The sequence below is a fragment of the Dendropsophus ebraccatus genome, chromosome 13 (genome assembly GCF_027789765.1).
Source record: "Dendropsophus ebraccatus isolate aDenEbr1 chromosome 13, aDenEbr1.pat, whole genome shotgun sequence".
Classification (NCBI taxonomy): Eukaryota; Metazoa; Chordata; class Amphibia; order Anura; family Hylidae; genus Dendropsophus; species Dendropsophus ebraccatus.
Genome location: NC_091466.1, coordinates 21,083,310 through 21,097,489, shown reverse-complemented (window position 1 = coordinate 21,097,489; position 14,180 = coordinate 21,083,310). Strand labels below are relative to the sequence as shown.

Sequence of the window (14,180 nt, the reverse complement as noted above, 5' to 3'; positions counted from 1 at the left end):
GATTCCAGGCCAGTATTATCGAGTGGAGGCTACTTGAGGAGGATGAGGCAGCAGTTGATCGATTACAGACCAGTATAATTAAAAAGAGACTACTAAAAGAGCAGGAGGAGGCAGCAGTTGATTGATTCCAGGCCAGTATAATCGAGGAGAGGCTACTTGAGGAGGATGAGGCAGCAGTTGATCGATTACAGGCCAATATAATTAAAAAGAGACTACTAGAAGAGCAGGAGGAGGCAGCAGTGGATTGATTCCAGGCCAGTATAATCGAGGAGAGGCTACTTGAGGAGGATGAGGCAGCAGTTGATCGATTACAGGCCAGTATAATTAAAAATAGACTACAAGAAGAGCAGGAGGAGGCAGCAGTTGATTGATTCCAGGCCAGTATAATCGAGGAGAGGCTACTTGAGGAGGATGAGGCAGCAGTTGATCAATTACAGGCCAATATAATTAAAAAGAGACTACTAGAAGAGCAGGAGGAGGCAGCAGCAGTGGATTGATTCCAGGCCAGTATTATCGAGGAGAGGCTACTTGAGGAGGAGGAAGCAGCAGTTTATCTATTCCAGGCCAGGATTATGGAGGAGAGGCTAATTGAGGACGAGAAGGCAGCAGTTGATCTATTCCAGCCCAGTATAATTAAAAAAAGACTGCTTGAGCACCTGGAGGAGGCAGCAGTTGATCAATTCCAAGCCAGTATTATTGAGGAGCGGCTACTTGAGGAGGAGGAGGCAGCAGTTGATTGATTCCATGTCAGTATTATTTAAAACAGACCTGTTGAGGACCAGGAGAAGGCAGCAGTTGATAGCTCTCAGGCTAGTATTGTTACAAACAGACAAGTTGAGAAGGCAGCTTCCACCCAGTTTCCAAATAGACAATTGACTGTGGGGGCATTAGTAGGAGTAGTATTCTTTCGGACCCAGAAGGACCTAGTAAAGACAACCAAAGTTTGAAGCTAAGGATATGCATGTGTGTAAAAATACTTCTTTAAACATGACAACATGTTAATGTAGAGTTCAGCACAGGACAGTCTACGTTAAACCCCCCCCCCCCCCCTCTAACATTACACCTAGTCTAGCAGAATACGGATACGGTAAAATAGACAGAGAACCTCACCCTCAGAATTCATGAGGTGAAGAAAGGACATTCAAAAAGGTACAAATTCAAGAAGGCTTTACCCCAGTTCCATTATCCAAAAATACGTGTCCAATTTTCATTAAATTGACACCTCACTGGCACTTGCTTTACAAATTTACAAATTACTACTCTGGTGTCAAACCTGTTGAATCTGGGCCTATGGCTGTTGGCGATACACATATATTTTTTTTTCTTAACACCAGTTTGATGTCCTAACCGGGTGTAGCGTCCAATACAATGGATGTATGCTTTTGTGTTTTTTAAGTGCTGTCACCAGCTGGCCTAAAGGATAAGTCTGGTCAATTAATAAGTTTCTGGGTCAAGTAAGGGTACAGAAAGATATTGACTGCCTGGACTTATCTTTTAAAGTGGGTAGGGGAAAAAACCCTGATGGGGTATGGGAGTGACCTCCCACCCTCGCTTTTGTCACTCCCAAAAAACCTCACCCTATGGGTACCTTCACATGTGGCTGCGGGTCTGCTGAGTAAAATCCACAGGGCCTTTTTATACCGTTCACCAAATGGCATTCAGTACTAGGGTTCCGGCCAGACATACGCAGTTCTGCGATGAACTGGGTATTTGCACCCAGCCCCATAGTACTGAAGGTGGCATAAAATCAGCCAACAATGCGCTGTGGATTTTAGCCAGCAGGGAACCACAAAAAAGCCTCCCATTGTAAAGGCACCCGTAAAGAAGGCAAGATAACCTGCCTTTCAGCAACTGTTTGTTGCTGTAACTAACTGTGGTGGTTTTTTATATCACAGTTGAAGGACAGCAGCCTCCGTGATATATACCCCATAGACAGCCTTATTTCACGCGTGACTGCATGAGAGGCGTGAAATAATTTGCACACAGAAGAACCCCATGGGGATTTGCGGTGCAAGATTTTACTACTCTCATGATATCCACAAAGTACCTAAAGAACAGTTAGTACCCACTCACAAAATGGTGAGTAGTGTTCCTTGGCACGGGTGCCAGGGATAGAACCCCACGGCTATAGTTCACAAAAGGTGAAATCCTGAAATCCACACTTTTTGAAGCATAGTCGTGGGGATTATTTTATGGTTGCTACTGTTCTTGGGGTATGGGTTGGACGGTGCACTGGTGTGAGGCATAAATCTGGTGTGGAGATGTTAAATGGCCAACACACCATGGGCATCAAATTTGGAAATGGGGATCTGTTATTTCAAATGCATCCGAATTAAGTTGGGAATTTTTAAGGTGATTTTTTTTAAAAAATTGGGGTCTAAGGTGGGAACATTACTTAATAAGTTAAATTACAGATTTTTACGTTGAGCACATATTTAGGATATCAAGGTCAATTTCTTGGACACACAGATTGCCATGCAAGACGGGTGACTGATGACTTAGTCATTCACATCAGGCAGGGGGTGGTATAATCCGATGTAATGCAGGCACAATTTATCTTAACAAAAGTGAGCATCTCCACACTGTGGCAAGAAAGCCTCGTTCTTTGCGGTGTTATGATGTTACCCTGCGCACTAAATACCCTCTCTGACGCCACACTATTGGCTAGGCAGGACAGCAGAGCCAAGGCAAACTCTGCCAGTTGAGGCCAAATCTCGAGTTTTTCTGCCCAGTACTGCAGGGGTCGGTGATACTTTGGGGCAGGGTAGAATCAAGGTAGACAGTGACCTGGTGGCTGAGCTAATGCTGGTCCACGCCATGAGTCTGGTGCTGTGTCCTTTCTTCACCAGCTGGCTGCATGAAATCGCTTATGAGGGTTTGCAGGCTGTAGCGACTTCTGATGCCTCCACTAGTGGTGGTAGGAGTGGAGCGCGCTGGTTCCCCCCCCAGAGGATGTTGTCTGGGAACCTGGCTGGTCTCGCAGGTAAGTTGAGACCAACTGACTGGTGAGCATGTCCCTGTAGTACACCAGTTTAGCCTCCCTCTGTGATGGCAGGAAGAATTCTGCCATTTTGCGGCGGAAGCGAGGGTCCATCAGGGTGGCCAGCCAGTATTGGTCCCTCTGGCGGATGTCCACAATCCAGCTATCATTCCGCAGACACTCCCGCAGACACCTTGCCATCTGCACCAAGGACAATGACCGCCTCTCCTCTCTACTGTCCTCAGTGTAGTTCCAGGGTCTGCTCGGGTCTTCCTCCTCTTCCTCTACCACCTCATCCTCCATCTTCTCCTTTTTTGATGGAGAGGCAGAGAAGCCAGGTGGCGGTGTGCGGAATGGCTTGGCGTAGACATCTTCCTCCTCCTCAACCTCCATCTGCACTTCATCCAGCTCTGGGCTCAAGGCGATGATCAGCCTTGGAGTTGTGGCCTGGGAATCCTCGCTGATGATGTTGGTCAGCGCACTTTCCAGAACATGGAGGAGTGGGATGATGTCGTTGATCCCATAGTCCTGCCTGCTCACAAAGAGAGTCGCGTCCTCAAAAGGGATCAACAATTGACAGACTTCCCGCATTAACTGCCAGTGTGTTACTTGGAAGTCGCAGTGTGGCGTGAAGCTGCCTGATTGCCCCATGAGGTAGTCTGTTACAGCTAAATTTTGATCGTACAAGTGGTCGAGCATATGGAGGGCAGAATTCAAGCGGGTTTGCACGTCGCAGATTAGCCGATGTTGGGACATGTCTCTGTATTCTGAGCAGGGTGTTCCTTGCAGCGTAGGAGTGGCTGAAATGTTTGCACACTCTACGTGACATCCTCAGAAGGTCATGTAGTGCATGAAATGATGAGTCAGCCCTCCCCGCTGAACTGCAGAGACAATGTTCCTCCTGTTGTCCGCTACGACACTTCCCACCGTTAGTCGACGTGGGGTCAGCCATTCAGCTATCTCCTCCCTGATGGTCCGAAGGAGCTCATGCCCACTATGGCTTCTTTGACCCAGGCTCACCAAATGGAGGACAGCCTGAGAGCGGCGGGCCTGACATCGGTGGTAAGACACTGGGTCAGCTTGGACTGCAGTGGTGGTGGAGGCAGAACTTGTGCTACCCGCTGCTGGCCCCCTAAAGCACCGTGGAGGTGACAGTGGCAAGAATGGGCCAACTTCCTGATGGTCTCCTGGGAGGATGTTGACCCAATGGGCAGTAACTGCCATGTACTGCCCTTGCCCATAATTAGAGGACCAGACATCAGCACTCAGGTGCACGGTCTTGGACACCGAGAGTCCCAATGAGTCGCCAACCTTTCTCTTCACATAACTGTGCAGTGATGGGACAGCTTTGCTCGAGAAGTAGTGGCCGGCTGGGGACTCGCCATCTGGAGTGCGCACACGCCACAAAATCCCTGAAAGGCTGGGAGTCCACAAGATTAACTGAAGCACCAGCAGCTTAACCAGGTGTCCGGCCAGTTTCTGTGCCATGGGATGGCTGCTGGAGTACACCTGACGTTTGCCCATGGACTCGGTCAGGGATTGCTGCCTCATTAGGGGTTTACATGGCAGTGAGACTGTGCTGCTGCTGCTGGCAACTGAGGCTGACAAGGCCTGAGTTGCAGTGACAGGATGCTGCATGATGGGAACTGCAGTGTATGGTGCATCCTGACAGGAGGTGGTATTGGGGTCACGGTTTTTCCAGGCCTGTTGGTGTTTCCTTCCCATGTGCTTCCTCATGGATGTTGTCCCAGGATTATCACCCCTGCCAGTGATGTGCTTATCTGTCCCCAGCCGAAAGAACTGCCAGACGACAGAGGACCGTGGTTTGCTGCCAGCCACGGGGGGGGGTCTTGCTGGCTGTTCACTGCCACTGCTGCCTGAGGGTCCCCTCTCAGGACCAAGGCTTGGAGGTAAGTGACTCTGCCTGGTAGGTTGTCTTCTACCCCTCCCTCTTGTGCTTCGCATCCTTGCAGCAGTGGGATCTTGTTGCTTCGGTAGCACCTCACTTTCCTCCCCTGATGACACTGAGGATAATAATGCATGGGGGCGCCACGTCCAATCGACGAAATCATCACCACCACTGCTACTGTCCTCCAGTGGCTGGGACAGGATCTCAGGTGTGGCACTGGATGCCCTTCCCTGGCTTACAGCCACCACCTCCTCTGAAGTCTCTGCACGTTCCACCTGCTGCCTTTGGTGGACTACCTCATCCTCCTCCTCATCATCACTAAAAAGTGGTAGAAAATCCAAAGGCAGATCAAGATTTGCCAACAGTTCCCTGGCAGAAGGTGCCCCAGAGGTGGGTGGCATAGTAATAACAGGGGACGGGGCAGAGGACTGTCGCTGACCCTCCCATGTAAGGGTGGTGTCGGATGATCCAGCCGACCTCGTTTGGGAGCTTTGGGCGGTGGAAGTAGAGGATTGGGTAAGCCAATCTAGAACCGCTGGCTGTGTGGTTCTTACAGAACCATTGCCGCCGGGCCTGGTGCTGCCACTTCTCCTACCCTCACCGCGTGCCGTTGCAGTCCTTGCCTGGGAAGTGCTGGAAGTAGGACGCTTGGACATAGTTCTTTGGTTGGTGTAAATTTTGAAAAAGAATTAATCTATTGGGCAGAAGTCACAAATTTTCAGTGACTATTGCTTTGTGGGTTGGAGGCACCCAGCAAAGCAGAAATTTACAGGTTATCCCAAAAAAACTATTTTTTTTTTTTTAACTTTTTTGGTTGCGGGTGGCTAGAGGGGTTTGACGGCAACCAGCAGAGCACAAGCGGACAGTTTTTGTGGGGCGCTGACTTCGCCTCAAATAGAACAGCTGATCACAAACAAACAAACAAACAAACAAACCAACTTTCTTTAATTTTTTTGAAGGTTTTTTTTTTTTAACTTTTTTGGTTGCGGGTGGCTAGAGGGGTTTGACGGCAACCAGCAGAGAGCAAACAGACAGCTTTTGTGGGGCGCTAACTCCGCCTCAAATAGAACAGCTGATCACAAACAAACAAACAAACAAACTTTTTTTATTTTTTTTTAAAGGTTTTTTTTTACTTTTTTGGTTGCGGGTGGCTAGAGGGGTTTGACGGCAACCAGCAGAGCACAAACGGACAGCTTTTGTGTGGCGCTGACTTCGCCTCAAATAGAACAGCTGATCACAAACAAACCAATTTTTTTTTTGTTTTGTTTTTAAGGTTTTTTTTTTACTTTTTTGGTTGCGGGCAGCTAGCCGGGGTTAACGGCAACCAGCAGAGCACAAACGGACAGCTTTTGTGAGGCGCTGACTTAGCGTCACCTAGAACAGCTGATCACAAACGTCTAGCGTCTCCTCTCTGTCACGGAACAGTAGCTGGTTCAATGCTACGTGTCCTGACTCCTGAGTGACTCTTCTCACTTTTATCTCCCTATTTCTTTTTTTTCTCTCCCTATCTCTCCCTAGATATCACGATTTTTGAGTTAGATGCCTATCTCTCCCTCTCTCTACCTAACTCTTGATTTCTCAGCCTCTTTCACTATGTATGAGCTTATCAAGCTTTCCCTGTATCTTGCGTTTTTTTTTTTTTTTTAATCTTCCTCTCTCCGGCTTCTCTCACAAACAATATATACTCCTTCTCTATCTCTCCCTGTACTTATTCAGTTGTTTTGATATGTAATCTATGTGTTTTCCCTCTCTGCCTAACGTACACCTCTTCTCTCTCTGCAGTCTAGACACACAATAAGAAAGAGCATGGACGCTCAGGCACTTCCTGTTCCTGGAGTGACGTCACACACCTTGATATTCACATAATAACAGGATACAAAGGATTATAGGAGTAATAATCCCTTGTAGCCTATTCTATTCTCTGATTAAAGTACAGTTTTGCTACGCCGTTGCGATTTTAACGAACTTCGTCACAAACTTTTTGAAAGTTCGGTTCGGTACCGAACCAAACTTTTTGCAAAGTTCGTAACGAATCTGGTTCGTAACGGTTCGGTTCGCTCATCCCTACTCCTAATGTCTATTTATAGCACCCACAAGACATAGGTGGAGTGCAAGCCAACAGTAGGTAGCCAAAACACCCACATACAGCAGTTGGCAGCACTCCAATGCCTCTGTTCACACTGTAGGTTGCACACTGCATCTGGCTGAAGTACAGACAAAAAAAAAAAGAAGTGCAACAGCAACCTACAGGTGCAAGTGTTTACGGTACATACTCCTTCTGGCATACGTACAATATAAACTTAAAAAATGAGGATCTTAGCAAATCATTAGCAAACAGAGTATACCATGTAACCACGTTAAGTTGTCCTCAAAGACATGGTCCTATTCTAGCAGAGTAAGACCATGTCTCTAAGGACACCTCAATGTGGTGACATGGTACACACTGCATGTACGGTAGTATGTACGGAAAGCACTTTGCTGTTGCTATTTTTTTTTTTTCAATGTCATAGAGACAAGTTTTGATCAGTCCGAGAACTAGTGGGGAGAGGATCACGCTGCAGTGCATCCTCTCCCCACTTTGTGTTAGAGAAAAAAAAGAGACCCGCTCCATAGACTTCTAAGTTTCTTTTTTTTTTTTTTTAACACAGAGCTAACACAGAGCGGAAGTGGATTGCGCTGCTGCGGTCATCTCTTGGCTTGTTCTCCTGATCAGTACAGGTCTGAACACTCAGACCGGGACCGGCTGCGGTCATCTCTGGCTTGTTCTCCTGATCAGTACAGGTCTGAACACTCAGACCCGGACCCGGATGTCTTTACCCTTATCCATTACTTTGACTCTTGACTCTTTGACCCTGAAAGAATGAGTCAATAAGATGCACATGCGATATGTTTCTGAAATTTTTAAAATTTTGTCGTATAGTTTGGTTTCCTGGATAGAGATAAGTGAGCACTAAAATACTTGAATGCTTATTATTTGTGCCAAGTATTTTTTAATACTTGAGTTGGCCGATCAAGTAACGAACCCTATTAAAGTCAATTAGAGATTGGAGCAATTTTTAGAAGTCCCTGCTCAACAGAGGGGAAAGTGTCTGTTCCATCTGAAAACCTCAGAATGTGATGGAAACGTCACAAAAATTAAATATAGTATATTAACTGTACTTACTGTATACTGCACCACTATCAGACTGAGTACACCATCTAATACTGGTATACAATACTGTATGTCAGTTGCTTTTTTTATGTGTCACTCAGGGATACTGCTACCGCATACTTCAAAAACACAAACTGTAGCACAGTTTACAATTGTATTTACTAGCTATACAACAGTACTAGTATACTGTACCACTGTTGGAATCAGTATACTGTATAAGGCTATGTTCACCCAACGTATATTTTTGTAAAAGTATTTTTACGAAAATATACATTGCCTTGCCTTCTATGGAATCCCAGACGGAGCTTATACATTCCGACCGGGATCTCTTCCGGCGCCGTAGAAAACTGACATGTCAGTTTTCTGCGGCTGCTATTCAGTGAATACCGGCCGCAGAAAACCCTGTCAGGGCACACTATGGAGCGAGCGTCTCCAGCCGCTGGCTCCATAGTGTGCTGTGGGGAGTTCTGATGCGGGCGTGCACGGATGCACCCGCTTCTGAACTCTGCGTCTGCAAAAGATCACCCAGCCGATACTGCAGTACCGCCCGGTATGATCTTTTCAGAGACCGGCCTTTCCGTGACCCTGCTGGGTTACGGAACAGCTGGTCTCTTACTGTGTGTGAACATAGCCTTATAATAGTATATTGTATGTAATTTTTTTTTTGCCGTCACACTAATGAAATACAAGTGAATCAAGCATTAGGTGACTTGTGTCTATATACATCCAGGTCACCTGATGTTGCCGGCCAATCTTCTCTAGACCAGCAGCCAACACTGCGGTGGTAGAACAGGATATGCCCTTTTGTCACATGTTTATTTAACGTGGGGAGGAGACTTGCTGTTTTGTAGGAGTACCACACAGTACTCGTACTTTCGAGCCCCCCAATACTTAAGGGAATAGTATACTCAAACAAATATAATCACCCATCTCTATTCCTGGATAAAGTGCCTAATTTACACTTTTGAATTCAATGACTCCGGTTGCAGAATTATGGCTGCATCCATGTTTTCCCAGACTTTCCCTAGGGATGCATGTAACTTCTTTAGCAATCAGTATTCAAATGCCAAATAACTGAATTCAAGCATGCTCAAGTTGTGCTCATCTATAGCCGGCAGATCTCCTTGGTCCATGTAATCTCCAGTGTGATGTTTAAAGGCACTGACCAGGGACTGCTACCTACTTGCTCATGTTATGAATGTATGTTGCAGTGTAGAAATATGTAAACTTTAGCTGGATATGTTGTTTCTTTTTCTTTTTTTTTTTTAATTGACTGCTTTTTTGTGTGTGTACATTTAGGCTATGTTAACACTACGTATAAGTACGGCCGTTGTTGCCATCGGCCACAACGGCTTCACATTGTATGCTATGTGAAGTTCTGATGCGGGCGCGCGCTATGCGTCCACATCAGAACACGTTTTTGTAGTCTGTTTAATGTATCTATTTCTAAATAGTTACTTTTAGGCTATGTTCACACAACGTAAAGAGACCGGCCGGAACGGCCGGTCTCTGCCCAGATCATCCCGGCGGGTACTTAAGTACCGGCCGGATGATCTTTCCGGCCGGTACTTAAGTACCCGCCGGGATGATCTGGGCAGAGACCGGCCGTTCCGGCCGGTCTCTTTACGTTGTGTGAACATAGCCTAAAAGTAACTATTTAGAAATAGATACATTAAACAGACTACAAAAACGCAGTGTGAACCCAGCCTTAGTCTTAAAGACACATCAATTCTTCAATTTCAAACAATACTTTTTTTTTTTTTCCGTAATATATAAGGTAACATAAAGTGTATCTTTAAAAACTGCAGTAGATCCCAACTTGAAGAAAACAAGAAAAAATGAGAAAATAAAAAAATTGCTCCATTAGAAAGGGCTTCATATAATTTGAACTAAGCAAGACTGAGTAAAATTGTCACCTGAACATATTACACCTGCATCCTCATAATGATCACAGTTATGGTCACCAATCTTGTTTGCTGCACAGCTCTTTATATTTGCTTCATTTCCTCTACATCGTACCCCATCCAGCCAGATGTCCCCAGTTCCTCTCCCATAATAGACTTGTGTTGTAGCTGTGACAGCAGGACCACAACCCAGCTGCTTACAGACCACATCTGCATCTTCTATATCCCAGGAGTCACCACAGATAGTCCCCCATCTTCCTGCATGATAAATCTCCACTCTTCCAGCACATCGACTGGCAGCATTCACAAGTCTCAGCTCATTGGTTTCTGCAATAAAAAATAAAAAAAATTCAATAGAAATAAATCTCTAGGCAAGGTTCACATGTATCAGGGGGGGGTGCACAAAAATGCATCAGTTGTCATCAGGCCTCCTATTTATTTATTTTTTCATTGACCATCAGTTGTTGAAGACAACAAAGGAAAAAACCCTACAAGATGTGTTCTTCCATCCTTCATGGCTGATGATCTGGCATCCAAATTCAAGTGCTGGATAGTTTTAACGGTCCCACTCAAATAAATAGGATTAGTTCAAATGACAGTTTCCATCCAACACTTTTTTACTGTGCTTGAGGGAAACTGAGATAGACCACTGGCTGAATGTGAAGACTGCCTTACAGAACAACATGTCGGTCGGGTCTCATTCCTCTGACAATACCCTTTCAGATACATCTGACCATTGATAGTTGCTGGTGCTTTAAAAATAACTGAGACAGTTTTCACACCTTTTTTCGTTGCCAAATGCATCAGGGAATCTTCCAAAGCACACAACGAATATATCACAATAAAAGTCAAAAGATTGTCATTTTGGTTTCTGCTTCAGCGTTTCTATGTACTGTAATTCTTGGATCTGTGCTATTCCATAGAACAGGGTCAAGTGAAGAAAAAAAAAATACATACTGCATGGTATGTTATTTTTTAACATTGGAGTAAAAGTATGACTAACGTCTCTAGGTAGAATCTGTCATATAGCTGTGGTATACTGTATGTTGGGAAGTCTCTAATGTATTGTATTCCCTTGGTAGACACTGAAAAAACAGCGTGAAAAGAGCCCCTGACCCAACTGCATGACCACAATGTAGTCCCCTGGTCAGTCACATTGTTATGGGGAGAATCTGATCTGGGAATCAATTGCTGGCAGAGCCTATGGTGGCAGTGTGTTTCAGGCTTCCTTCCTTTCTCTCCATGTTCTAAAAATACAATTAAGGCAGATCAGCTGAGCGGGACCGGAGCCGGGAGCCTCACTGCAGCCGCGCCGCCGAGCAGGTAATGTATGCTCTCGGCGGCGGGCTGCAGGATGCGGCCGGGGATCGGGGGTGTGGGCGGCGGCGAGCTGCAGGATGGGCTGATGCGGCCGGGGATGGGGGATGCGACAGCGGGGCTGCGGACAGCGGGGGGTTAAAGCACATATTCACAGCGGGATGTCAATCCCGCTGCGAGTATGTGCTATCATAGGGGTGAATGGTACCATATCCGCATCGGTTCTCGCTACGAATCTGCAGAAGTGAGACCCGCTGCGGATCCGGTAGGTGTGAAGGCACCCTAAAATATGGTCCCCAGATTGGGAACATATCAGATCTAAAACTGTTAAGAACAGATACTACACCTGATCTTAGCCAAAAGGCCGAGAAGCAATAAAGCAACGTTTCTAATCAATCGCATCCTTGGGAAAACTCATCAAATGGGGGTAATTAACTTGAAAGGTTGAGAAACACTGTCCGAAAACAACATGACTAGAGATGGGATGGGAGCTGGTTTGGATCCCATACCACGCAGTGTGTAGAGGGACAGAGAGAGAGAGGAAGCAAGCTGCTGTTGTTGTGGTGTACTACAGACTACTGAGAAGATATTGTGGGAAAGGAAAGATTAGGAAAGCGGAGACGAGAAACATCGAGTGATTGAGAGAGAAATATAGAGAGGGCGAAAGAAAAGGGTGCACGGAACCAAAACGTGCAGTACAGATATACAAGTCCTATCACGTCTGTCTTATAATACCTGGTTCAGGTTCAGGTGTATAGCATTGTATCTTTAAAAAAAGTGCTATATATATATATATATGTGTGTGTGTGTGTGTGAAAAATTCTAGTGTAAAAACTCAACCTAACAGTACTGTTAGGAAGAGGGGTGTACAGCGAGTGCACTACTTGGTTGGCACCAAGAACCAGCAAATATGAGTAACTAGAAAATGTACCCGGCGCTGCCCAGGTATAAAGTGTCAGTGTGTATAGAGGGTCCTGTATACCTGTAGTATAGAGTTGGTGGAGGTGCTGTATACCTGTAGTATAGAGTTGGTGGAGGTCTTGTATACCTGAAGTATATAGCTCGGGGGTCCTGTATACCTGTAGTGTATAGTTTGGGGTTCTGTATACCTGTAGTATAGAGTTGGTGGAGGTGCTGTGGCAGTGTTATCTAGTCACAGTGTGGCCGTATTGGTCAGGTCTGGTATGACAGAGTTATTCAGTCACAGTTTGGTGGTATTGGTCAGGTCTTGTATTGCAGTGTTATCCAATCACAGTATGGCGGTATTGGTCAGGTCTGGTGTGGCGGTGTTATCCATTCACAGTATGGCGGTATTGGTCAGGTCTGGTGTGGCGGTCTTATTTGGTATGGTATGACAGTGTCATCCAGTCACAGTATGGCGGTATTGGTCAGGTTTTGTATGGCAGTGTTATCCAGTCACAGTATGGTGGTATTGGTCAGGTCTGGTATGGGGGTGTTATCCAGTCACAGTATGGCGGTATTGGTCAGGTCTGATATGACAGTGTTATCCAGTCACAGTATGGCGGTATTGGTCAGGTGTGGTGTGGCAGTGTTATCCAGTCACAGTATGGCGGTATTGGTCAGGTCTGGTATGGAGTTGTTATCCAGTCACAGTATGGCGGTATTGGTCAGGTCTGGTTTGGCATTGTTTTCCAGTCACAGTATGGCGGTATTGGTCAGGTCTGGTATGGCAGTGTTATCCAGTCACAGTATGGCAGTATTGGTCAGGTCTGGTATGGAGTTGTTATCCAGTCACAGCGTGGCGGTATTGGTCAGGTTTGGTATGGAGTTGTTGTTATCCAGTCACAGTATGGCGGTATTGGTCAGGTCTGGTATGGAGGTGTTATCCAGTCACAGTATGGCGGTATTGGTCAGGTCTGGTATGGCGGTATTATCCGATCACAGTGTGACGGTGTTGGTCAGGTCTGGTGTGGCAGTGTTATCCAGTCACAGTATGGCGGTATTGGTCAGGTCTGGTGTGGTGGTGTTATCCAGTTACAGTATGGATGTATTGGTCAGGTCTGGTGTGGTGGTATTATCCAGTTACAGTATGGATGTATTGGTCAGGTCTGGTGTGGTGGTGTTATCCAGTTACAGTATGGATGTATTGGTCAGGTCTGGTGTGGTGGTTTTGGTCAGGTCTGGTGTGGCCGTGTTAAATGTGATGGAGCTATTACCTACCAGTCCTGATGCTAATTGGTGAGTGAGGATGGGGCACCTTCAGGTTTAGCACTTAGGGCAGCAGCAGCTGGTAATACTGCCCTGTATACCTGTATAGATGGAGTAGGTGGTCCTGTATACATGTACTGTATAGATGGAGTAGGGGGACCTGTATACATGTACAGTATAGATGGAGTAGGGGGTCCTGTATACATGTATTGTATAGATGGAGTAGGGGGTCCTGTATACTTGTACTGTATAGATGGAGTAGGGGGTACTGTATACATGTACTGTATAGATGGAGTAGGGGGTTCTGTATACATGTACTGTATAGATGGAGTAGGGGGTTCTGTATACATGTACTGTTTGTACTGTATAGATGAAGTAGGGGGTTCTGTATACATGTACTGTATAGATGGAGTAGGGGGTCCTGTATACATGTACTGTAAAGATGAAGTAGGGGGTCCTGTATACATGCACTGTATAGATGGAGTAGGGGGTCTTGTAAACATGTACTGTATAGATGGAGTAGGGGGCCCTGTATACAAGTACTGTATAGATGGAGTAGGGGGTCTACCAGTTATTACTGTGGATGTTGTGAGGCAACTTCCCTAGCAACCACAACTTCCTGTGAAAATGAAAGCAGTAATCCTATTGGTTGCTAAGGCTCCAACAGCTGTTTTCTCTGGGCAGCTGCAGCTAATTATATCTCCTGTGTACAGTGTGGAGATTTTCCAATTCATCTCTATGGGGCGCTCT

The 14,180-nt window shown here is 46.0% G+C and overlaps 1 protein-coding gene and 1 pseudogene across 1 annotated transcript in view; both read right to left on the bottom strand.

The window, feature by feature from the left end:
* LOC138770477 (scavenger receptor cysteine-rich type 1 protein M130-like) overlaps positions 1-14,180 on the bottom strand; it is a 222,460-nt gene that overhangs the window by 185,054 nt on the left and 23,226 nt on the right. Inside the window, exons 4-5 of the mRNA XM_069949583.1 lie at positions 9,957-10,271; positions 7,720-7,741 (exon numbers count right to left, since the gene is read on the bottom strand). Of these exons, the coding sequence (XP_069805684.1) occupies positions 7,720-7,741; positions 9,957-10,271 (337 nt within the window). The remainder of the gene's footprint in view (positions 1-7,719; positions 7,742-9,956; positions 10,272-14,180) is intronic.
* Positions 11,526-11,637, bottom strand: LOC138771595 (U2 spliceosomal RNA; annotated as a pseudogene).